The following is a 23161-nucleotide window of genomic DNA, read 5'->3' as shown; positions in this document are numbered from 1 at the left end:
TTACTTCCATAATCTGCAGTGTCAAAAAAAAAAAAAAGTCATAATTAATGAAAATAATTAATACACTTTATTGTCTCATTATAATCCTTGCTGAGTCAACACTCAAAATAAATGTGCATCTTTTGAAAAGTTACTGACCAAAAATTAAATTTATGGAGATTTGACTTTGATCTTTTTGCCAGGATTATTAACATCCTATAGATTATGCCTAACCCATGATCTCTCTTCTTTTCCTTATGTTGCTACCATGGCTTCACTATGGCAACATTGCCTACTTATATATAAACAAAAATAATAATTGTATTTTAAGGAGTAAACTATTGTGGTTTAAGACATAATTTTATCAACATATAACAACCGATATATGTATTATAACTTCAGGTAATGAACATAACATGTGAACCATAATATTCGAACACAAAACATACGAAATCTTTGACATTTCTCTAATTTTTACATTTTTTTAACTTGTCAAACGTCTAGCCATTAAAGAAGTATCATAGGCTGCCAAAAAATATATATATATATTAATACTCTATCATAGACATAGAGCATGCCAAACCATGAGACACTATATTCTTATGTTCTTTATTCTTTTTTAAATCCTTGATACTGTTGTGAATTTCAAAATCTTATTTATGTATTCTTGTAAATTTGTAACCAATATCAGTCAGGATTGTTTATATAGCATTTTCATAGATAATCTCAATTGAATGAGAAAACTTGATCATTTCTTCTTCACCAAACGGGTTACAAAGCAAACTAACCAACCAATGAATGAATATGAGCATATCTATACCAAAGTTTTCCTATATAATAATCCTATGTATATCTAATTTGTAAGTAACAAAAACTTCAAAACTCTCTGCTCAAGAAGAAGTCTGAGGATGTTGTAGCCGAACAATTTCATGAGCTCTCACAACTTCTGCTGTGAATTTTCTCAATGCCCCAAATATGGGAACTAAACCATTTTTCAAGCTACTAGATGACTCGTTGTTCACAAGCTTAACAGTTTCTTTACGCTTTCCTCTTTCCTCTACTAGCTTCTTCCTCATTGAATCTAAATCCACTTTCAGATCATCCAAAGCCGATATCCCGCTCTCTGACTTACTTCTCGAAACCAAACTTCTCTCTGACTCCTCCGCATCTCGCTGCTCAAACTGCGCTTTTACCCTCTGCTCTTCTTCTTGCTTCTCCCATAACTCGCGTAGGCTTGAAGCGAAACTTTGCATAGCATTAGCCACATTATCTTCAGATATTCTACCCATTGCTTCTTGCCAATCTTTGCATATGATAAAGATGGGTGGTGCACCTATCTGGCTAGGAGAGAAAGGAGCGATTCCGTCCTCTGTTGCCTCGGGTTCATAGTGAAGGCATCTCGAGAGCCATCCGCTTAGGGACTGGACGTATAACTTCTGGGTGTTAACCCAGTTGTTGAAGCTGCTAGACCATTCTCTTAGCTCCACCTCAAGATCAAGAATTGCGTTCGAGCCAGAGTCTTTTTGTAAGGTTGTGTTTGCTTTGAGAGATCGAACCTTGCTCTCCATGATTGCCTGGAACTGTTTCTGGTGGCACTTAAGCATCGATCTCCACATTCTTATCAACCTTCAAACACACACAAAAAGTATCAGTTTTGTTTGACAGCTTAATCTGCTCATAGATATCGAAATATAGAAAGATGATTTACCCGTGTATTAACTGTGTCAACTGTGGCTGCAATTCTTCATCTCTAAGTATGTGGATTCTGCTGGAAATTGAATCAACTGATCTTATACAAATATCAATTTTGGTCATAAGCTTCCTAATGGCTGCCCGAGTAGCCTCGATCTTGATAGACTCTGCTCCATCACTATCCATTTTTTTAAGTCTCCTGCACTTCTCTTCATAAATGGCACGAAACTTCTCTTCGTCCTGCCATCAAACGCAAATCACGATGTAACATCACGCAAGAATCTATAAGTGACATAAAGTCACATTAGAGATTAGAGATTCAAAAAAAAGACAAAGCTACATCATATATAAAGGCATTAATACCTTAACTTCCTTGTACCGTTTCTTTTCCCACGCATACAGTTTCTCCAAGGTTGATGAGAGGTTCCCAGTGGAGCCTCCATTAACATCTTGTCCATTGTATGCTTTCGCCATTTTCCGTGTCCTAGATGTTAAACGTATGGGCTGAGAATGTGATGACTGTGTGGATGGTGCTACCAGATACATGATCCTGGATAAGATAACTGCAAAGTATAACACTTCATTTAAAACTTCACCAAACAAAGCAGCAAAAAAACTCATCCAAAAAGCAGTGTGCACATATTATATGGTTCACAGTCCAACACAAAGCAAATCAGTCTAAACCACAATAACAAGATGCTTTCCCTACTATATTGACAGACAATAACAAGATGTCAAGATGCTTTCCCTACTAAACCACAATAACAAGAGGCTTTCCATACAACACGAAGCAAATCAGTCTAAACCTAACATAACTTATCTCTCGAAACCAAACCATCCAGCTTTGTTTCATAATTCAGTAAATTCAGAAAAATCTAGCAGACAGGAGAAATTCCTATTCAGTCAAGATAACTTCCCATTACATCAAAGTTTATACAATTCCCGGAGGCACGTCTAAACAAGTCATCAAATACCCATTAAACTTCAGTTAATCAGCATTACTTGGTAACTATGACTTACACTGAATCATGCTAAATATATAGGTTTCTATACATAGATGACTGCAAAAAGGAAGGAGCTATATCATCAAGGAGTATCAGAATATCAGACCAGCAAAACATACAAGAGTTAAGACACTAAGACAGGAGGGTACCTTTAAAGCCATTATTTTTATGCTGATAAGGCAACTTGCCAACCTCAAGTAACACAGCAACCTCCTTCCCACACGAAGAAGCAACCTCGAACTCACTTTTGATCTCCTTCACAGTTTCTCTGAGATCCCTAGTGGCATGGTACGACAAACTAGATAAGCTACTTATCTTGGAAGATTCAACATCAAAAGAGGAAGTGCTCGTCGTTTCCTCCAACTCAAAGCTCACTCCTTTCTTCCTCCCATACTCTTCCTCTACCGAAATCTTCGTCCCCATTGCCGTCTCATGACTATTAGAAGAACTGTTGCTGCTCTTTCCTTCACCACCATTAACATAGTGAAACTCAGATTCTACATCACTCCCTGAGAAAGAAGACACCGTCTCCGAATCGAATGAGCTTTCAGTGGCTTTATCTGGCACCGGCACTGCCCTCATAGTTTCCTCACCAACATAACCTCTTTTGTTAATACTGTTCTTCTCACGAACAACGTTGTACTCGTCCTCGTCTCTGTGTTCTTTCACCTTCTCCAATCCTGTTCTCTTGGGACGTCTATATACTTGCTTGATCACTTCTTCCCCTGTTACTTCTTCCAGCTCAGGGATCCCTTCTCTTTCTCTAACTTCCTTAGAATCAGGACTGCTTGAGATTGACGCCATTCCCATCGGATAATATCCGGAAGCACGAGAACGACCGTTGCTGTAGTCATATGTATCAAATACGTTCAAGAAATCCCAAGTTGAAACCTTTGGCGGTGACGGAGGAGGAGCCGCTGACGGCGATTTCCGTTGCGCTCCAGCGTTTCCGAATCCAGAGTCCGACGGCCATTGTGCGTTCTCCACTCGATGATTCTCCGGCTGGAAGATGAACGGTCCAGATTGCGGCGCGGATTTCTTCATAAAATACATTCCTCGATTTGCGTTTGGGTTGAAACTCGGGTAACCCGGTGGGTATCCCGGCGGATAACCCGGTTGATAACCGGGCATATAACCTTGTGTGTAACTTGGTGGATAACCGGGTGGGTAAACCGGTGGAGCATAGCTAGTTGGATCATAACCGGAATGAAATGTTTGAGTTGACCGTTCTTGTTCAGGAGTGCTATCATCAATTTGGAGATGATCATTAGATCCAGCTTCTGTTTCGGATTCGGAGTCGGATCCGGAGCTTAGATGCAAATGCGACTCATCTTCGTCTTCGTCTCCGTCTTCTTCGATGATGGAATGAGAAATGGAGGTGGTTGAAGGAGGAGGGATCTTCTTCTTGTGTTTCTTCGGCGGCTTCCCTTCGTCGGACGGTAACGTAAGAGCTGGAGAATCCGGCGAAGTAGAAGAAGAAGACGAAGAAGCAAGTAACAAGCCTTCATCGTCGACGAAACGTTGAATAGCTTCGCCGACGTCGGAGAGAGACTGGAAGTAAGTAAGGTGAGCGACGGCGAGAGCAGAGCGATGATACGACGCCGCTTTAATATGTTCCTTACGCTCTCTGCAGAGAATCACAATCTGTTGATTATCTAATTTTGACCCTCCGCAACCCATAATAACGTCTTCTTCCTCGGGGGAACTCTAGACTCTGTTTCAAATTCTCACTCTTCGATCATCGTTGGACATGGAGCAACAACAACAACCTTCGCTGGCCTCAGATTTTAGTCGAAGAAAACGGCGGCAAAATTGAATGGAAAAATCGTAGGAACAGAACAAAGTTTGGTTTTTTTTTTAGTAAGAACAGAGCAAAGTTTTTCTGGAGGAGGAACAGAGCAAAATGTGATTAGCCGTAATTTTTAGTGATCATGTAAAAAAAAAACGAATTTAATATGAAGTGCTGAGTGCATGAGTTAGATTGGAGAAGAAAAAAGCAGAAGAAGCCATGGTTGATGATTTATTTGAAAACGTGTTCACGAATCAGAGTAGGGAGAGGGAGACATACACACAAGGTAAAGAAGAAACCAAAAAGAAACTTCAAAGTCGCCAGGTTGCAATTAATTTTCAGCTTTTTCTACTAAATTTAATGGATAAAAAGATGTGGGAGGAAAGCTAGGGGGCGGGGGATCTGGGAAAATATTTATTGCGAACTGTGAATTTGAGAAGGAGAAGAAGAAAGTGGCAACGACGAGGAAATAAAATAAAATTTGACAATATACTTTATTTAGTTTTGGTCCCTAGATTTCCTACCAATTTGACTAACTTTCACAACGTTTTTAAAATTTAATAAAATACACAGAACTTAAAAAAAAAAACTTAAATTAGAAACTTTGTTGACCAAAAAAAAAGAAAAAATTTGAAACTTTGAGCAGTAAATTTACATACCGAAACAAAAATATGTTGAAATTATAAAATTTTTAACGATCAAAATTTATAATGTTTCCATTTTTTCTCTATTGGTAAAAGAAGTGAATGGGTGTGTGTTCCATTTTTTGGTTTGTTGTAAATTTGTAATGTCGGATGAAGTTTACTATTCAATTGACATGTTTTCTATTTATTGTTCACACGAAAAATTTGGGTTTTTAAAAAACTATATTTTCCTAGTATTAAGATTTGTTTAGTTTTGGTCCCTACCAATTTCGCCTGATTATTTCTATCTTTGTGCAATACGATACTTGGCCGTAAAACAGTTTGTGAATTACTACTACTCATTGTTTCAGTGGATTATATAGTAAGCGGAAAAAAATGGATATAGTTTACCAAAATTTGATATATGTGGATCTAATCTTTTTCTCTTTTGTTGATTGATCCATTCCCCATGACCCCTGTTTTCTCTCTCTCTTGTCTACGTTCTTGTTTTCCTATTGAAAACATCCCAAACAATATTGACAACTATTTTGTCAAAAGCAATGAAGCCAATCTCATTTTCAGAAGTCGTTAATAGTATTTGTCAAACTAAATTATCTTCATGATCAGTAAGTCTCATATCCGAATCATCAAATCCCATCAATTTATATGTTTCCTTTACAAGACAAATTAATAGTCTCATTTGTTTTGTAAATTTGTATAACTGATTGCATGTATTATTAACATGAGACATTAAGACTATTGGGTGACAAAAGTAGGTCATGTGCTGCCAAATCCAGTTCCACATTCACCTCCTTAATCACAATCTCCTAAGGGCCAAATCCATATCATAATTTGTTTTGTTTTATCATCAAGATAATGGTTGTGCTGTTTAACAATTGAGTCCTTTTTCACTCATTCATTTTAGTTCAAATTCGGTTATATATGTCTGGATCGTACAAGAAGGTGGGTCGTCGTCGGTGTGTCTATTTTGATGATATTATCATGATTATCATTTCGAACGAGAAAACATGACCTCATGATTCAGAAGAATCACGAAAAGGTAAAAGAAAAAGAAAAGTTTTAAAAAGCAATTAGGAAAATGAGAATGAGTCTGACCAATCCCATCGGCTCATCGTCGTAAGCTTCTTGCGTCACTAGAAGAAGGAAGGCACATCATTTTCCATACCAACCAATTTGTTACATCTTTCTTGATTCAGAATTTAATATTTAAAGTTGGTAGTTGTAAAGGAAACATTGATTTTTCCTAACAACACTTTAATAATCAAAAATCTTGAGAAGAAGAAGAATAGATGGAGTTGACGTCAAAAAGTAAAAAAAATAATAGATATATGGAGCATAACTATGCACGTCTCTATGTGGCATGTGGTGTTGAAAAAGTTATCTAAAATCCCTTTGTATAGATTTAGAAACAAGTACGATGGTTAACCTAATCCAATAGAGAGAAGCCTTTTCTTTCTTTAGTATCCAAATGGCAGAAGAATCTTGAATGAATCTTTAAAAGGCAAAGCAACTGCAAGCCTTATTTTAATGTTCTGAAATATTCGTGCAAAGGCGTAGCAGTGATTCACACACTTTATATTATAGTATCTAGTATTGGAATTGCTCACACTACTCTCAAATCTTAAACCACCAGGTAAGAGAAATCCTAACCACCACCAATGTTTTAGTAGCTAACCTCAAAGCCTTGACGCTGGATTTCATCACTGTGTTCCACCGTAACTCCGTAAGAACCACAACATATATGAACATATCCAACTGGAACAAACAAAACATACCCACATATGTAGAGCTCATAAGTTTGATGTAACTAAGAGAGGGATCAAAAGAAAACATGGTACACATGAACAGAGAGCAATACGTAGTCATCTGGTACACACAGCAGTATATTGATCTTCTTACCATCAATATTTGAAGCTTCCCGCAATATTATTCAAGTCAAACTCACTATGAGCGTCTAAAACTAAATTTCTCAACAACTTTCCATTTCCATTGAAAATGCACCTATACAGCAAATACAATCATCAATTATACCAAAAAAAAAAAGAACAATTCATATGAATAATCTTCTCATATTCTGATATACTATCAACAAGTCAAACAATATTCTGAATTTATTATCGGCCTGCTCGCCTACACTCCCCTGTATCTGTGAGGTGGATTACCCGCAGTGTAGATTGCATAGGAAGCAAAAACTGAGAGTTTCAAGCTCTTGCGTAGTTATCTCTCACTGATCTCGGCCTCGCAAACTGTCCTAACGTAACATCATTTCAAGTATTCAGAACAAACATACAATGGTTGAATCTGAACAGAACAGCAATAGAAGCAGTGCCTTCACCGGTTCAGTAGGGGGGAAAACAGAGCTTGGTTATCTCAGTATGTCTGGCTGTAACTTTATTGAAGCAAACTATACGTCTATACCAATGATGTTTTCGTTTTCAAAGAATATATAAACACCAAGTAAGTATGTATACAGGTAAGAGAAATCAAAAAGTATAATTTTTTTTCAGTTAAAAACCAGAGAAATCGGAGTTGTTGTTTCCACCACCAAAGAGAGTGGACAAAATGACCAAAACGCCAATGGCAATTATGATGTTGAGGAAGTAATTAGTGGGTAATGGCTTATTTGGGCTTCCTCCTATTGCTTCATACTCTGCTCTTATCTTCTTCTTCATCGAATCCGAAAGCTCCTTCTGCATTTATACCCGGAAAAGTTTTAAACAAAGGATCATTTTTTTCTTTCAAAATGTATATGTTACAATAAGCTACAAGCACATTTGTGTTAAGTAGCAAGGACCAACCTTTCCAGTGGAATACTTAGCAGCTACAAACTTCTCTGGAGCGTTGTCAATGATAATGCCCTGTTTAATATCATAGTGACAGATTAGCAGTTTAAGACTACATAGGTAAGTCATTGAACTGGATGTAAAACGCATGGTTCATGTTGGTTAACATAAAGTTGCTTGAGATTAAAATTTCTCTCTCTTTGTGTTATGTACCTCGGGAGGGTCAAATTTCGCCCCATTATTGCTGAGCTTGGCATGAGCTTCAGCGTAATCCTTGAAAAAGGCAGCCGGATCTTCAGCATACTTCTCTGCATAGTTCTGTAAATAGGAGTTTTTTTAAAACAAAGAAGTACTAACTCTGCGGCATCTTAATTATTTACCAAACATAAGTAACCTTGAAAGACGGATCTTCAAACAGTGCAGCATCAGTGGGTAACACCAAAAGATCTTCGTCCCTCTTTTCTTTGATATCCTGCTCGTCATAGAAGTCAATGATTAAGAAACTGAGGATGGTATTCACATATGTCATCTTCCTAGAAAACTCTTCTTCAGTCCCAAAATCTACTAAGACAGATAGAGAGGTAGACCTTGAAGTAAGAGTTGTCGAACTTCAGCCATTTCACTGTCCATGACTGTCCTCCTACTTCTCCAGGTCCAGTTTTCTGCCATTTTGAACTTTTCCATAACATCTCTACACTATCACTGCAACAACAATATAACGAAGTTTCATTTTGTAGTTTATTATACCGTGTACTTTGTCTCAGGTTTTCCCCAACCGCTACGGTCTGGTCTGGCTCGTCCTAAAGTATGTGCACCAGACAGGGCAACTATTTCCTGCTAGACAAAAAAACCTCTGCAGTCAGAAAATGAGCCTATTCACGTTGACATGAATAACAGAAAATGGAAAAAATCAGAAATGACCTTGTCATTAAGTCCCATTCTGTAGAATACATCTCTCAAATGATCAGCTGGTGAAGGAGGTCCAGCATCTAAAACATAAGCATATTTCACCTCATGAGTTCAAATGTCCATAACAAAATCTGAAACAAAACTCATCGAAGACATGAAACAGACAATGGAAAAGATTAGTTAACCAGGGAGTCTTCCTTCTTCTGGACACTGCTCAGGTGCTACGACATCAACTCTCCCATATTTCATCGGGATTTCAGGACCACCAGCTTCCTGAAGTGAAATCTAGAGTTATCACTAAATTTCAAAGACCAAGCCAAGGAATAGTGAAGGAATACCTCTACTGCAGTGGCACTAGCTAATTGGAATAAATCGGCGTAAGAGATGTTAGGATACTTGTCTTTGATAGGTTGAACGAGCTTTAAAGCACTAATGAGACCTGTAAATGTCAAAAGTAGAATATAAAGACAGCAAAAAAAAAAAGGTCTTAAAGCCACAATGCATGTGGGAATTGTGATGGAAGGAGTACCAGCATTAGCAGCATGTTTAAGCTCAGGCTCAAATCTAAGACTTCCATTAGCTCCACCTCTCTGTGGCCACTCCTCAATGTTCTTGTTATACGTACCAGCATCGTGCCACCCCAATCTAACCTGCAATGAAACGTACGTGACACACACAAATTCAATTCTGCTTTCTCCAATATATCTAGTAAACAAAGCAAACAACAACAGACTTATAAAAAAAAGTCACTTAACAAATATGATCCAGCTGCAATATCATAATCATCAAATCAAAAAGAGATAAGAATAGATACTTTACCAAAATGGGATGGCAAAACTTAGTCCGGAGAAGCACTTTGATGTCTTCTTTAGCACTTTTCAATTGAGCTGCATCAGAAGCGGCACATTTTGGTGAAACCCTCCCCTTGCTCCTCCCATAAATCGGATTCCTTTTCTAAAAAATCAACAGAAATGATTAAACTTTAGAAAAAGTATAGTCTTACGTACATAGTCATCCGATCAAACTACGGTACCTGAACGAGGGAGAGATGAGGAAACAGAGAGGAAGAAGATGCGACGCTTCGAAGAGAAGAAAGACAATGTGGAGACGATGATGATGTAGAGGAAGAAACCGCAACGAGAAGAGGAGCTGAGGAGGTGGAGGAGGCGACGGCGGGAGAAAGAGAGACTCTGGTGGATGAACAGAGTATGTGAGAAGCGGCGGAGAGAGAAACAGCCATTTTGTTGTCACGGCGGAGAGAGAAGCGCCGGAAAGAGTGAGAGTTTATTAAAAGGACAGGTGTCGGTAACTTAGCTATGCGTTGACAGTTGGATCTATTTGGAGTCACTCACTCTTAAAACTGGATAATGATATCACAAAGTGAAAGTGAACCTCACGCGCGCCTTAACGGATTTTTTTTTCCTTTTTTTTTTTTTTTACTGTACCACACTACCAAACAAAGAGAGAGCTAATAATAGTATTATTTATCTGAAAATTTACAATAACTGTTAAGAAAAAAATCAATGAAGAAAATATAGTTAAATTGCCTTTCAATTTAATTTATCTTGTAAAATTTATAGTAGTGGAATAATGTAAATCATGTAAAAAAGAGTAAATGATTTTCACCAAAAATTGATAAAAGAAGCCCAAAAAAAAAAAAAACAATCACTCTATAGAGTTTATGGGCTGAGCATATTGGGCCTCGTACGTTTGACCTCGGCCTTTTAAATCAATCCTGGCTCGCGCGTGCTCTACACGCCAAGTGTAGTGAGCGTGAAAAGCGTAGATTAGCCAAATGCCAAGTTTCTCAATTAAAGCTTACGGGAACTCAAGGAAACCTCTGTGGCTCTGTGTGCTGCAACTTGCAACAAATTGAGTGAGAGAGAGAGAGAGAGAGAGAGGTATAAACATAAAATAGTCACTCACTCACTCCTATAAGGAAGCAACAACAAGTCTTGTACACAAAGAAGCCTCCTTTTTTGTTGCCCCTTTGTCAATAAAGAAACCTTATTTTTGGGTGATTTGGTTTCGCTTTCTTGGGGCCAAAAAAGGAGATGAATCCGACTAAGGAGACAATGAACCCTCTTTGCTTCTTCTTCGTCTTCTTCTTCTTTGCTCTCCTTCAACTCTCTGAAGCTGCCAAAGACTCGTCGGCTCAACAAGTGAAGTTACAGAATCGTCGACTTGGCTCCTCCGTCGTGTTTCCCGTCTCCGGGAATGTGTATCCTCTTGGGTAACTGCCAAATTTCACATCTTTATGTTTATAATTTCTCTGTTTCTTGGTTCTTTCTAGTCTCCCATTCGTGTGTTTGATCTTCTTTGTTTGGGGATTGTGTTCAACTGATACTTTCTTGCATCTGAGCGATCTCTTACTTATTAATCTATTTCAATGCTTGGCAAGAGAACTTTGTTGTGAAATCCTCATCCTATTGATCGGTGAGGGGTTATAAAGATTGGAACTTTCACGAATTGCAGATTTTGGGCAATGCTCGATTCTGTTATTCCACTTGTATTGAAAACGCCCAGTTTGATTGTTGATGTAATCATTTGGCTCAATTTGAAGAATTCATTTTTCTTCTTCTTTGCAATTTCAGGTACTATTATGTGTTGCTTAACATAGGTAACCCACCTAAGCTCTTTGACTTGGACATTGACACTGGTAGTGATCTCACTTGGGTTCAGTGTGATGCACCCTGCAACGGTTGCACAAAGGTAAGCGTTTATCTGCTTTTGTTGTGTAACATAATATTAAGCAAAGGTCTTTTTTTTTTTTCTATCTTATGATTTATTTATCTACTTTCTCTGCAGCCTCGTGCTAAGCAGTACAAGCCCAATCACAACACTTTGCCTTGTTCACACCTCTTGTGTTCTGGACTCGACCTTCCCCAGAACAGACCTTGTGCTGACCCTCAGGATCAATGTGACTATGAAATCGGATACTCCGACCATGCATCATCCATTGGTGCACTTGTAACTGATGAGTTTCCTCTAAGACTCGCAAATGGCTCCGCTGTGAATCCCCATTTGACATTTGGGTTAGTTTTCTCTTCCCTTTTCACATATTTAGAAAAGAAAAGACTAACTTCATGGGCTGTAAAAAGTCGGTGATCTTACTAGTGATCCTGATTCTTGAATCAACTTCTCTTTTAGATGTGGGTATGATCAGCAGAACCCTGGTCCACACCCTCCTCCTCCAACAGCGGGAATCCTTGGTCTTGGCAGAGGGAAAATAAGCATCTCAACACAGCTAAAATCCTTGGGGACAACGAAGAATGTGATTGTGCATTGCTTAAGTCACAATGGTAAAGGCTTTTTCTCTATTGGAGATGAGCTTGTCCCTTCTTCTGGAGTTAGATGGACTTCACTGGCTACTAATTCACCTAGGTGAGCAATCTTTGAGCATCTTTATGCCCTCTTATTTACTCACACTTTTAAACTTGACTAGTTAACAATCATGGTGCGACTTTTTTTTCTGTAGTAAAAACTACATGACTGGACCAGCAGAGCTTCTCTTTAATGCCAAGACCACAGGTGTCAAAGGCATTGACGTTGTTTTCGATAGTGGAAGCTCATACACTTACTTCAATGCCGAAGCGTACCAAGCGATTCTCGATCTTGTAAGCCAAAATAAAATTCTGAAAAAAGCAGCAATTGTGTTTTACATTCTTATGACTAATTTGGTTTATATATCTCTTATAGATAAGAAAGGACTTGAATGGGAAGCCTTTGAAGGACACAGAAGATAAAAGCTTGCCTGTCTGTTGGAAAGGCAAAAAACCTATGAAATCACTTGATGAAGTCAAGAAATACTTCAAGACGATTACTTTACGATTTGGGAATCAAAAGAATGGTCAGCTATTTCAGGTTCCATCGGAGTCTTATCTCATTATCACAGTGAGTCTCCTATATACCAACTCTGTATGACTTGTATCTACATCAAAATCCATGGCTGAGAGTCTGTTTCTTTGTTTTTTTGTTTTGCCTAGGAAAAAGGAAATGTATGTTTAGGTATCCTGAACGGAACTGAAGTCGGGCTAGACAGCTACAATATCATAGGAGGTAAGTAAATAGGTATACTAAGTTTTCGATTATAGTTTTCGTTTCCCAGGGGTTCTTTTAGGTTCATAACTTGACAACAAAATCTCATTGCTGTGTGTGTGTGATAGACATATTTTTCCAAGGGATAATGGTGATCTACGACAATGAGCAACATAGGATTGGATGGATTTCTACAGACTGTGACAAGACTCCCAAGTTCTGAACCTTAATTCACCTTTTTTTTTTTAATATAATATAATAAAAAGTTCTCTTGTCGTCTTCTTTTGTATGTTTTTTGCCTCCAAACCACTCTAAACTATTCTGTTAACAGTGAATATGGAGGAGAGTTATCGGAGGAGGCTTATCCAACAGGGTTTGGTTTGATAACAGAGCTTTTCTCAGGAAGTGATTCTTCTAAGAACAAGAACTTGGCCTCAGATGGAGAGCTTTGACATTGACACACAGAGAAGAGTTTTTGATAAAGACTGTAATAGAAGGTTGTATGATGTTGTTATCATAATAGAAACAAGGAAATATATATTTTGTAAATATATACACATACCGCTTTGTCATCAATCATATAATAATGAAAAAGAACACGGATGCATTTTACCAAAATGGGCCTAGCTCAAGAGGGCAAAAGAGGAATTACAGAACGAATACAGTAGACAATGGCGGAACTAGGAAACCTTGAAAAGTAGCGAGAGAGAGAGAGAGAGCTTGGCGCCATCATCGAGAGAAGAGGTTTGTGAAGCAAAGATCCATTACGCGGCGGCGAAGATGACTGAGATAACGTCGGCGATGGACATTGACGTAGACGAAAATCAGCCTCGCAAGCCGGTTAACAAGGGAAAAGACGTCGCCGGTTTTGGTGGTGGTCCGCCGCAGGGTAAGGCGACGCCTTGGGTTGAGAAGTACCGACCTCAGTCGCTCGATGACGTCGCTGCACATCGTGACATTATCGATACGAGTAATTGAACTTTAAACACACACACTACTACTAGTACTCTCAATTTCCGTAAACCCTAGGGTTAGGGATTTAGTACAGTTTTCAACATCTTTTTTTTTGGGTATTTTTCTCAAATAGAAAATTGTGTACCTCTGATTAAGCCCTAGTGAATTGGAAGTGATGTTGTTGTTTCTACAAAGTATTCTAACGAAGGTTCTTATTTGTTTCTTTTCTCAGTTGGATTGAGAGACTAAATGCATTTTTATAGCTTCTTATCACTATGCCCACTAAAGGTTTTGCCTTTTTGTGGTTCTCGTAAACACAGTTGATAGGCTGACCAATGAGAACAAATTGCCCCATCTTCTGTTGTATGGTCCTCCCGGTACTGGCAAAACATCCACCATTCTAGCCGTCGCCCGGAAACTTTATGGACCCAAGTACCGTAGTATGATTCTTGAACTCAACGCATCTGATGATAGAGGTATTGATGTTGTAAGGCAGCAGATTCAAGATTTCGCTAGCACGCAGAGCTTCTCTTTGTGAGTATCCTATCATGATTCCTTCCCTGCTTTTGATTTTCTTGATTCCTCTAACTAGTTTTTATTACTCATAAATATTGGATGTATTGTGATGTTTAACTGTAGCAGCATGCTAAGTATAATAACTTATCCTTATGCGTGACAAGTTTGTTGTGGATATAAAAAAATTGAAATTCATGATTGTAGAGGAAAATCTTCTGTGAAGCTGGTTCTGCTAGATGAAGCAGATGCCATGACAAAAGATGCTCAGTTTGCCCTGCGTAGAGGTATAACCTTATAGTGTTCCTATCTCTCTCGTTTGTTTTGCTTAAGCACAGTACTAACATCTTTGGCATTCTTATTTTCTTAATTTTTGCAAGTAATTGAGAAATACACCAAGAGTACTAGGTTTGCGCTTATTGGAAACCATGTCAATAAGATCATTCCAGCTTTGCAGTCGAGATGTACTCGATTTAGATTTGCCCCTCTCGATCCTGTTCATGTGAGTCAACGTCTTAAACATGTAGTAGACGCTGAAGGGTGAGAATTAAGCTATTTCAGTCTTGTCAACTTTCTTATTGTGTTTTCTTCATTCTCCCTCATTATTATGTGTATTTTGAACCCCTTTTTTGTGTTTCCTTTTTATCATTGGACTAGGCTTAATGTAAGTGAGGATGGTTTGGCAGCTCTTGTACGGCTGAGCAATGGGGACATGAGAAAAGCACTGAATATTTTGCAGGTTCTGGAATTCTTCCATTTGGTTCTGTCTCCTTATCAACAATTGTAAATCTGCAGTAGAGAATACATTTTAATCACTATGAATGGGTCTGTAAAAACTTCTAACGGGTTTATTGGTGTGGGCAGTCAACTCATATGGCGTCAAAGCAAACTACAGAGGAAAAGAGAAAAGCATTGGACACTGTGCAGGTTCTGGAATATTTCCTTTTGGTTCTGTCCCCTTATCCACAGAGATAATACATTTAGATCACTATGAATGGATCTGTAAAAGTTTCTAACGGTTTTAATGGTGTGGGCAGTCAACTGATACGAAGTCAGAGCAAATTACTGCGGAAGAAGTTTACCTCTGCACCGGAAACCCATTGCCCAAGGACATTGAGCATATAGCTGGCTGGCTTCTAAATAAACCATTTGCTGAGAGCTACAAAAGTATTGACCCATAACTGATTTTTACTAAGTTAATGATTCCATGGTCCTGACTCGTGATTGCTACTTCATTCTGCAGACATATCAGAAATGAAGACGAGAAAAGGACTTGCCATTGTTGATATCGTCAGAGAGGTTACCATGTGAGTGACATACTTGGTTGCTGCTTCAAACTGCTGTGTTATCCGTGCCATGCATCTGTAAACTAACTTGTGTTTCTCCATCAGGTTTGTTTTTAAGATCCAGATGCCTTCAGATGTCAGAGTTCAACTGATAAACGATCTGGCAGACATTGAGTAAGTATCTTTTGCAATTTAAATTTGGCAGATTGTTTAGTTTTGACTGCCTGGAGTAGAGTATTTTTAGCTTGTGTTCCCCCACAATCTTTTTTTTTTTTTTTATTAATTGTGAGTCATTTTACTGTCTATAGGTACAGGTTGAGTTTTGGGTGCAATGACAAACTGCAGCTTGGAGCTATCATTTCTACTTTCACACATGCCCGGTCTGCTATGGTTGGTGCAGCAAAATAAACCATGTTTTTTTCCTTTTTGGAACCTGTAGTAGCTTATATGCACTTTTAAGTAACTACTAGAATAGTTCATCTCAGTGATGTTTTCCTAATAGTCTTTGTACATTTTATGGCCGTTTGTGACCAAAAGCTTGCTTTTCAATCTCCAACGAAGAGTGTTAGACCTACCATGTGATCTTCTCATCTCATATCATTGGCAGATTGCTCAAAAGGCTCTTTGCAATTTTGAATTCCTAGATCAAATATGTTTCAATGCTCTTCGTATTGCCAATCCGATATTGGTTTCTCGTTTAGTCGTGTCTAACAATGAACCCAGACAAAATAATGATAAAATAACTTAAACATCGCTACAGGAATCTGAGCACTTTGTGCTGCTTAGTTGATCCCCGAGCGAAAAAGGTTTTATGAACAAACTGTCAACACAGAACATCGCGGACCAAAAAAGAAGAGAAACAACCTATACAAAAAGATTTTCTTTCTTGCTTAGGTAGGAACTCTTTGATTCTACGTTCCTTTTTCACACATCATCATACTCATTACCCATATACATGTATTGCTATACATCTGCTGCAGACTTTGCTCTCCTTTAACTACCAAAATGCAGCCATCAAGAGCATTAGACAGATTAGTTTGGTTTCTCAATGAGTCTCATCCGTTGTCCTATTGGACCATGCAATCTCAATGTCGAGTGATCTGGAAGAGGCATCTTTGCTGTTTTCATGATTCAGGCTTAGAGATCCACTGTACTCTCCTTCTGTCACGACTTTGTCGATTTGGATAGTAACACGGCCTAAAGTTGTCTGCAGACAAGGAATCTTGTGTTAAACAAATACCAAACACGACAATACATATTGAAGATCTCTATCGAATCCCAACTCTGCAATTTGAACAATGTGGCTTCTTGTTACAGTGTTACCTTTCCAAATGTGCTTTTGCTCTTGCATATGATGTGAAGCTTTTGTCCTTTGGGGGGAACATCAAATGCCCAAGTAAAGCCTTCTTTCCATTCAGGAGTAGTGCTATGGCTCACGACCTACAGAAAAAGAGACAAAATCCCAATGATACAATAATTTACTTTGGCAATGGTGGGAGTGAGAATATTCTCTCATGGATGGATTTGCTTTACCTTAGTTTGCCGTGGAGGGCAGTTTCCTATTGTTAATTGACAAAAGGCGTTTGTGGTTGCCATGGACTGCTTTAAGTTATTGGCACGCATGACGTTCACTGTTAAACAACCTGGTAAGCAGTGCAATAAGCTGTCTGCCTTGTCGTGGAACCTAGGAGGGCATGTTTTCATCAGCATTTGCAGGACGGGAATTGCTTCAGCTGCAATCATGGCTTGAGACTTTGCAACATCTATAGACATATTCGTCCAGGAGTGCCTTAGCAAGTAAAGAATATCCAATACCAATCCCTGGACGTCTTCAACGCCAGATTTTAGCGCCCCTACCAAATGAGGGATGCACAAAGTAGCAGCTTCTGAGGCACGGAGCTTAGGAAAATTGGAGAAAATCACATTTAAGGTTCTCAAAACTTCGATATTTATGGTTGATGTAGACCACAAGCCTCTCTCAAGTGCAGCTGTTCACAATCATGAGATGTCAAACAGTTAAAGATAAGAACAAAAAAAAATTATCAAAATATAAAAAGTGTGGAGCAACGGTCCTGAGGACCAGCAGTTCATAGCTAGAGTGACAGGGATATAGGATTACTATAACTAAATTGACAAAGTACCTGTTAGTGATCGTATAAGTTCATTCGAGACATATTCTTGGAGTGTGTGGTTGGAAAACAAAAATTTGACCATCAGTGCAGCCTGCCCAGAAACTTCTGCATTGCAAGAAAGCAGGAGCTCCTGAATTAACAATACGCCACCAGCCTCTGCAACAGCTCTTCTATTCGTTCGACTATTCATCACAAAATTCTGCAACGCACAGATGGCCACCACTTTCATTTCTTCTGTTGGTTGTTCCTCTAGCACGCTAATGAGTGCCCGACAAGCGGAAACAGAACCACTGGATCTAGAAAGCCCTTCATGCTGAGAAAGATCCCCAAGTGCCAGAGCAGCAAGAAGCCTACCAGGTTCTGATCTTGTCTGAGGGTCCAACAGATATTGAGATAGTGGTGCTATTGCATATTTGCATAACTTCAAATCTCTTACTCTCGGGTTGTTAAATATTACTTCAAGTAAGCTTCCCGATTCTTCCTCGCATTGATGAGATCTCAGGAGGTCCAGCAATGCATCGATTGCACCACACTCTGCCATTTGTACTGTGCTTGAAGCATCGTTTTTCTCATGAAGCATCAATGCTTTTAGAGCCAGTAAAACTGTGCTTTCAATTGTTGAGAACAACAATTTTACCAACACTGGAAGTTCAACTCTGAAAAAGCATTCTACATCATACTGCAGAATGTTGGAAAGAACAAAAGCAGCTGACTCCCATAAGTCAAGAGGGGGCTGAGGATCTTCCTGAAGAATAACCTTGGATAGCTCAAAAATACCTCCAGCATCAAGAACAGCCTTAGGCCAGCTAGCAGATATCTTCTCCAATGCCTTTATCGCAGTTTCCTGCAGGCTCAGTATTCCAATTCCTGCAAGCCGGACCAGAGGAAGAACAGCACTCTGTGTTGTGATGTCTTGCTGGAAATCTTCCATTGTAAGAAAATGGCTCAGCAGTTCTGCTCCAAGCTGCTGGATAGCTTGGGATGAAGATTCTAAAAAGGAAATCAGAGGCACGATAGCTTCACTGGGTGTAAAACTAAAAGCTTCAAGGCTTTGCTGTTTTTCCAATATGTTTACAAGTGCTTGTAGGGCACTATGTTGCCCCCATAAGGTCAAGTCTGACCGGAGCAAGACCGTGAATAGAGGCTCTACAGTTTTTGCAACATCTGGTCTTCTCGCGATAACTCCACTATTTGTTAAAATGCGAAACAGCTCCGCAACAGAGGAACATAATGAACTTGAGGCTCCAGGTAGCAGCTCAAGACATCGCTCAATTATTCCAGCTTCCACCATGTCCAACTTGCGTGGTACTCTGTCTTTCCCCAGCTTAATGAGAGCTGATAAGCTAGCCTCGATAATCCTGTGATTTCTTTCGGAAACCAAGCCAACAAAAAGCTCCTGAATGTTATGTGCGGCTGCTAGTTCTAAATGTTGCTCGTCATCCAATAATATCTTAATAGCACAAACTGCTGCTTCAACTGCTGCACTTCTTTCAGACTGCATCAGTGTTATTAAAGGCTTCATGCAACCGGAGGCGGATGGACTTGTTCTGATGTTTTTATTCAAGAAAACAATAGAACAAAGTCTGGCAGCATTGATCTTTAACTCCTCCGAAGCAGAAGTAGATGATAAGATTTTGATCACGTTTTCCAGCAGACTTCCTGCTACATCAATCAGAAGGGCTGTATTTGGAGTATTTCCTGAGCTTAGTTTGATCAATGCAGATAGAGCTACCTCTTGCTCACTTTCTGATACAGTACCGAGTATGTCCATTAGTGGTTGAACAGCCTGGCAGGCAATTTCAGAATTTCTGATGTTTTCAGCATCAAATAGTTCATTCAGAGCCCCAGCTGCGCTGTATCTTGCACTTCTCGAACCTAGCCGCAGTACTGCGATAAGCTGATTCAAGGAACTTAGTGCCATTTCGTTTTGTCTAAGCTCGTGGTTGCTAAATAATACTCTAAGCAATTCAGATATGGCGTATTCAGTTGAATCTTGAGGACTTAGAGAAAGGTACTTTGTTAAAGCTTCAACAGCTCCAACTTCAGCCATTAGTAATTTATTTGTGTCACTTCCATCAGCAATGCGAATCAGGATTTGGACGGCAAACTGAGGGGCTCCAGGCCTATCTGGAATTGGTCTCAAGAGATCTACAAGTAGCGGGATAGATTTGCGTGCAGTGGAACCAAGCCTCACATCTTCAATTTCAAAAAGGTGCTGAAGAACGACTTGATCAGGCTCTTTCACGAGAGAAAATTCATTTGCCAAAGCAACCAAGTTCAGTATCTCTGATTCCACATAGCCAAGAAGGTTTATTATTCCAGAAACAGCACCTGAGTTTGCAATTGCCAGATTTATTCCTCTGTTCCTAGTACAAACAAGAATAGCCAGTGCGTGGGCAGCAAAATAACGATCTATCAGTTCATCAGATCCTAGCAAAAGTGCAAGTGTTGGAATGATCCGCATTGTCGTTGAAGAAAAGGACACATTGTCATCCTGGAACATGATAGCCAGGAGGAGAGCACTAATCCAAATGCCTTCTGTATCCTCAAATTCAGCCTGGTAAAACAATTCAAAAACACTTTTAACGGAAAATTCATACAAGGCATTCTGCCACAAAAAAAAAGTAAATCAAGTCAAGCCTAAGAGAATTTGATAGCAGTGTGATTCAAAACCAAAATGCAGAATCATGCTTGACAAGTGACACTTGCTGTAACAGAAGGTACCCTGTAGGATAACCCATGACCAATAAACATGAAGAATCATATAATTAAAAAAGAAACAGTTACCTGCGGACTAGAAGTATACCTAGCAAGCTTCCCCAAGAGCACCTCAAGTCCGCCGGCTTCCATAACAATGACCTTTGACTTAGCATCAACGGAAGTGAGTATGCACAGCAGCCACAATGCGACTGTGCCACCCAAGATTTTAGCTGGATCAGGAAAATAAAAACTACCTGTATCCTGGAATACATTTTTTTCCAAAAACCCTTTAGGTGTCTGGACTTCAGTTTCTAGAGAAAAGCATGTAGAATTCTGCTTTATCATATCAACTAGGGCATGTAACAAGATTTTTGAAAAACCAGACTGATTAAGTGTCTCCGTGATCAGCTGCTTATTTTCCTTTGCAGCACATAAGAGCAACGCTGCCCCCCCAACTCTCACTTCTAAGCTGGATGCATTCACTATTCTATCAGCCAGAACACCCATTGACTTGGGTCTCGAAACTATTAGTTCACTGAGCAAAAACTGTTGATCAGAGCAAAGCCTGGACAAAATTTCTATTGCCTTATCTTGCACAAGAGTATGGCCTTCGGTAAGGCATTGCACAAGGGTCTCTAGGCTTGATGGCACTTCGGCAAGGGCAATCCATGGAGGGTGAGAGAGATTCACCCCATTCTTAGTCTTTGCCAAGAGTGCTATTACTTCTAATATGTCGAAAGTATCTGGGCTATCCACATCAATTGATTTTAGAGAATCAATGAGTGAAAGTATAGCAAAACGGCACTGAGCACTTCCCTTTAGCACATCACAAACTGGAAAGTTCTTAAGTAACTGATGAAGTGCTCGTGATGCATTTCTCTTACCTTCCGCAGATCCATCAGCCAAAATTCTTGTGAAAGCTGAAACAACATCTTCAGCTAGTGCTTCTGCAGCGATATCCGGATCAGACAGAAGATTTGCCAGGGCAGAAATCGCATTTTCTGCAGAATCGATGGATGAGTTCTTAGCCAACTTTATGAGTGACTTGATGTCTCCTTCTGCAATGTAAGACTTCTTTTTATTATTATTTTTCTTAACCGGACGGGACAGTGCGTCCAAAGCCCTAGCCACCTGTTTGGCCACATTCTGATTGTTGTTTGTAAGCAGTTTGATCCAGGGATTAATAATATCATCCGTCGCGAGATGACCGCAGATATCTTGTCTTGAGCTGAAGAGATCAGCTAATACTGAAGCTGTCTGCTCTTTTGTCTCTTCCCTGGAAGACGTTAAGGACTCGACAAGGGACCTCAGTCCTTTGTTAGCGGCACATCCTCTATGAACAAGATCCTCTTGCGAAGCTTTTGAGAGCACATGACCCAATACTTTTATTACATGAATCTTTGAAGTCGGATCATCTCCCAGAAGTAAAGCCAACAGCTGATTAATTGTGGCAGGCTCAGCTGTCTGGACGAGCTTCACAAGTGTCTTTGCAGATGTTTCTTGGGAATTTGGTCCACCAGTCTTCAGTAGCCACAAGAATGCTGGAATACCACCAGCTCTTTCAACACAATCACGGATTTCCTCACTGTGACAGCACAAATTCCAGAGGATACAGGCAGCATCTTCCTTGGCCTTCTGAGATCCAGTCTCGAGCAACTGTACAAGTGGAGGAATCCCCCCGGCTGCTGTTACAGCCCATTTACTATCATCCACTTGAGCCGTCAAAATTTCCAACATTTCAACTGCATACTCTTGGTGTTGCTCACTAGACAAACCTAGAAATGATATAAATAACTGGATTCCTTCTCTCTTTCCAATCGCCTCCCAAATTCCAACCTTGTCATGGCACAAGCGAGACAAACAAATTATCAGATGCTCTCGTACATCAGTGGAAGCCATAGTTATTAGAGCGATAAGGACTCTCTTAGCTTCTGCATCATTTAGGTAACACGATAGACTACTGTTTCCGTACAAGCTCGCCATAGCCTCCAAGATCCGTTCTTGAATTACCTTTGTGTCACGAGGCTTTAGTAACTTTACCAAAATGCTCTCTATCACGCTTGGATCAAATATATTCTCCGAACTCTCTGGTTGTTTAAAAATCATTAGAGCATATGCAAGGGCTCCAATTACATCACCAATTGGTTCCGCTAGACGAGGGGATTGTGATTCTTCTCCAAGATATATAATTAAATGGCGCATCCCACCAAACACATTTGCTAAAGCTCCAGTTGCATGTTCTTGTAGAGATTGTCCATGTTTTCCCTGCATACACTCTTTCGATGGAGCAACAATGGCTCCAATGAGAGCATGTACACCTCCTGCATCTTTGACACATTTCTTAGCCTCATCGGATCTTGATGAAAGTGCTTCCAAAGCATCAGCTGCACTAGCGCGAACATTGATATCATTTTTCTGTTCCAAAAGCTGTATCAGGGACTTGACAACTCCAGAATTTAATATTTTCTGGATGCTATCACAAAAGGATAGAACTAGACGAGCCAGCAGAGACGCAGCATTTGCTTGAGAATTAGGATTATCAGATGACAAAAGAGACACAACTATGTCCACACCACTACCCTCTAGTGTCAGTCTCCAATATCCATCATCAACGCCACAAAGATTCCTCAAAGCTCCAGTAACATAACCTTCAACCACTTTTCCCTGATTTCCTTTCAGGCTAAGTTGATCCCACAAAGTTGGCACTACACCTTCTGTGATAAATATTTTCATGCCAA

The 23161-nt window shown here is 39.5% G+C and overlaps 5 protein-coding genes across 8 annotated transcripts in view; 2 read left to right on the top strand and 3 right to left on the bottom strand.

Annotated features, from left to right (window-relative positions):
- LOC104702533 lies at positions 654 to 4895 on the bottom strand. Its single transcript, XM_010418392.2, has 4 exons — positions 2825 to 4895; positions 2035 to 2234; positions 1688 to 1911; positions 654 to 1605 (listed from the first exon to the last, which is right to left on the bottom strand). The coding sequence occupies exons 1-4, from the start codon at positions 4353 to 4355 to the stop codon at positions 870 to 872; spliced, it is 2691 nt and encodes an 896-aa protein (XP_010416694.1). The 5' UTR covers positions 4356 to 4895; the 3' UTR covers positions 654 to 869.
- LOC104702532 (L-ascorbate peroxidase T, chloroplastic-like) lies at positions 7474 to 10130 on the bottom strand. Its single transcript, XM_010418390.2, has 12 exons — positions 9834 to 10130; positions 9620 to 9754; positions 9330 to 9450; positions 9139 to 9239; positions 8986 to 9073; positions 8813 to 8880; positions 8639 to 8725; positions 8479 to 8553; positions 8286 to 8363; positions 8105 to 8209; positions 7907 to 7966; positions 7474 to 7798 (listed from the first exon to the last, which is right to left on the bottom strand). The coding sequence occupies exons 1-12, from the start codon at positions 10038 to 10040 to the stop codon at positions 7616 to 7618; spliced, it is 1308 nt and encodes a 435-aa protein (XP_010416692.1). The 5' UTR covers positions 10041 to 10130; the 3' UTR covers positions 7474 to 7615.
- On the top strand, positions 10636 to 13406 carry LOC104702531 (aspartic proteinase Asp1). Its single transcript, XM_010418389.2, has 9 exons — positions 10636 to 11033; positions 11395 to 11512; positions 11609 to 11835; positions 11951 to 12184; positions 12279 to 12417; positions 12500 to 12694; positions 12787 to 12859; positions 12967 to 13054; positions 13170 to 13406. Exons 1-9 carry the CDS (start codon positions 10855 to 10857, stop codon positions 13288 to 13290), a joined length of 1374 nt encoding a protein of 457 aa, XP_010416691.1. The 5' UTR covers positions 10636 to 10854; the 3' UTR covers positions 13291 to 13406.
- Positions 13505 to 16168, top strand: LOC104702530 (replication factor C subunit 5). Its single transcript, XM_010418388.2, has 10 exons — positions 13505 to 13808; positions 14113 to 14326; positions 14513 to 14592; positions 14686 to 14845; positions 14963 to 15044; positions 15170 to 15232; positions 15343 to 15472; positions 15549 to 15612; positions 15697 to 15765; positions 15900 to 16168. The coding sequence occupies exons 1-10, from the start codon at positions 13619 to 13621 to the stop codon at positions 15997 to 15999; spliced, it is 1152 nt and encodes a 383-aa protein (XP_010416690.1). The 5' UTR covers positions 13505 to 13618; the 3' UTR covers positions 16000 to 16168.
- LOC104702528 overlaps positions 16312 to 23161 on the bottom strand; it is a 9266-nt gene continuing 2416 nt past the window's right edge. For all 4 annotated transcript variants that reach the window (XM_019227875.1, XM_019227877.1, XM_019227874.1 and 1 more), the window contains exons 5-9: positions 20511 to 23150; positions 17733 to 20280; positions 17125 to 17579; positions 16915 to 17031; positions 16312 to 16798 (exon numbers count right to left, since the gene is read on the bottom strand). In XM_019227875.1, coding sequence (XP_019083420.1) covers positions 16637 to 16798; positions 16915 to 17031; positions 17125 to 17579; positions 17733 to 20280; positions 20511 to 23150 — 5922 coding nt within the window. In that variant the 3' untranslated portion in view covers positions 16312 to 16636. The remainder of the gene's footprint in view (positions 16799 to 16914; positions 17032 to 17124; positions 17580 to 17732; positions 20281 to 20510; positions 23151 to 23161) is intronic.

Source organism: Camelina sativa, chromosome 7 (genome assembly GCF_000633955.1).
Source record: "Camelina sativa cultivar DH55 chromosome 7, Cs, whole genome shotgun sequence".
NCBI classification, from domain to species: Eukaryota; Viridiplantae; Streptophyta; class Magnoliopsida; order Brassicales; family Brassicaceae; genus Camelina; species Camelina sativa.
This window is presented reverse-complemented; position numbering and strand designations above follow the sequence as displayed.

Coding starts and splice junctions, on each gene's coding strand:
- LOC104702530 (XM_010418388.2), top strand. CDS start 13,619: ATGACTGAGATAACGTCGGCGATGGACATTGACGTAGACGAAAATCAG. Junction 13,809..14,112: donor TCGTGACATTATCGATACGA/GTAATTGAACTT, acceptor TCGTAAACACAG/TTGATAGGCTGACCAATGAG. Junction 15,473..15,548: donor ATTTGCTGAGAGCTACAAAA/GTATTGACCCAT, acceptor TTCATTCTGCAG/ACATATCAGAAATGAAGACG.
- LOC104702533 (XM_010418392.2), bottom strand. CDS start 4,355: ATGGGTTGCGGAGGGTCAAAATTAGATAATCAACAGATTGTGATTCTC. Junction 2,235..2,824: donor TAAAAATAATGGCTTTAAAG/GTACCCTCCTGT, acceptor TATACTTTGCAG/TTATCTTATCCAGGATCATG. Junction 1,912..2,034: donor AACGGTACAAGGAAGTTAAG/GTATTAATGCCT, acceptor GTTTGATGGCAG/GACGAAGAGAAGTTTCGTGC.
- LOC104702532 (XM_010418390.2), bottom strand. CDS start 10,040: ATGGCTGTTTCTCTCTCCGCCGCTTCTCACATACTCTGTTCATCCACC. Junction 9,240..9,329: donor TAAACATGCTGCTAATGCTG/GTACTCCTTCCA, acceptor TGACATTTACAG/GTCTCATTAGTGCTTTAAAG. Junction 9,074..9,138: donor CTAGTGCCACTGCAGTAGAG/GTATTCCTTCAC, acceptor ATTTCACTTCAG/GAAGCTGGTGGTCCTGAAAT.
- LOC104702531 (XM_010418389.2), top strand. CDS start 10,855: ATGAATCCGACTAAGGAGACAATGAACCCTCTTTGCTTCTTCTTCGTC. Junction 12,418..12,499: donor ACCAAGCGATTCTCGATCTT/GTAAGCCAAAAT, acceptor TATCTCTTATAG/ATAAGAAAGGACTTGAATGG. Junction 12,695..12,786: donor AGTCTTATCTCATTATCACA/GTGAGTCTCCTA, acceptor TGTTTTGCCTAG/GAAAAAGGAAATGTATGTTT.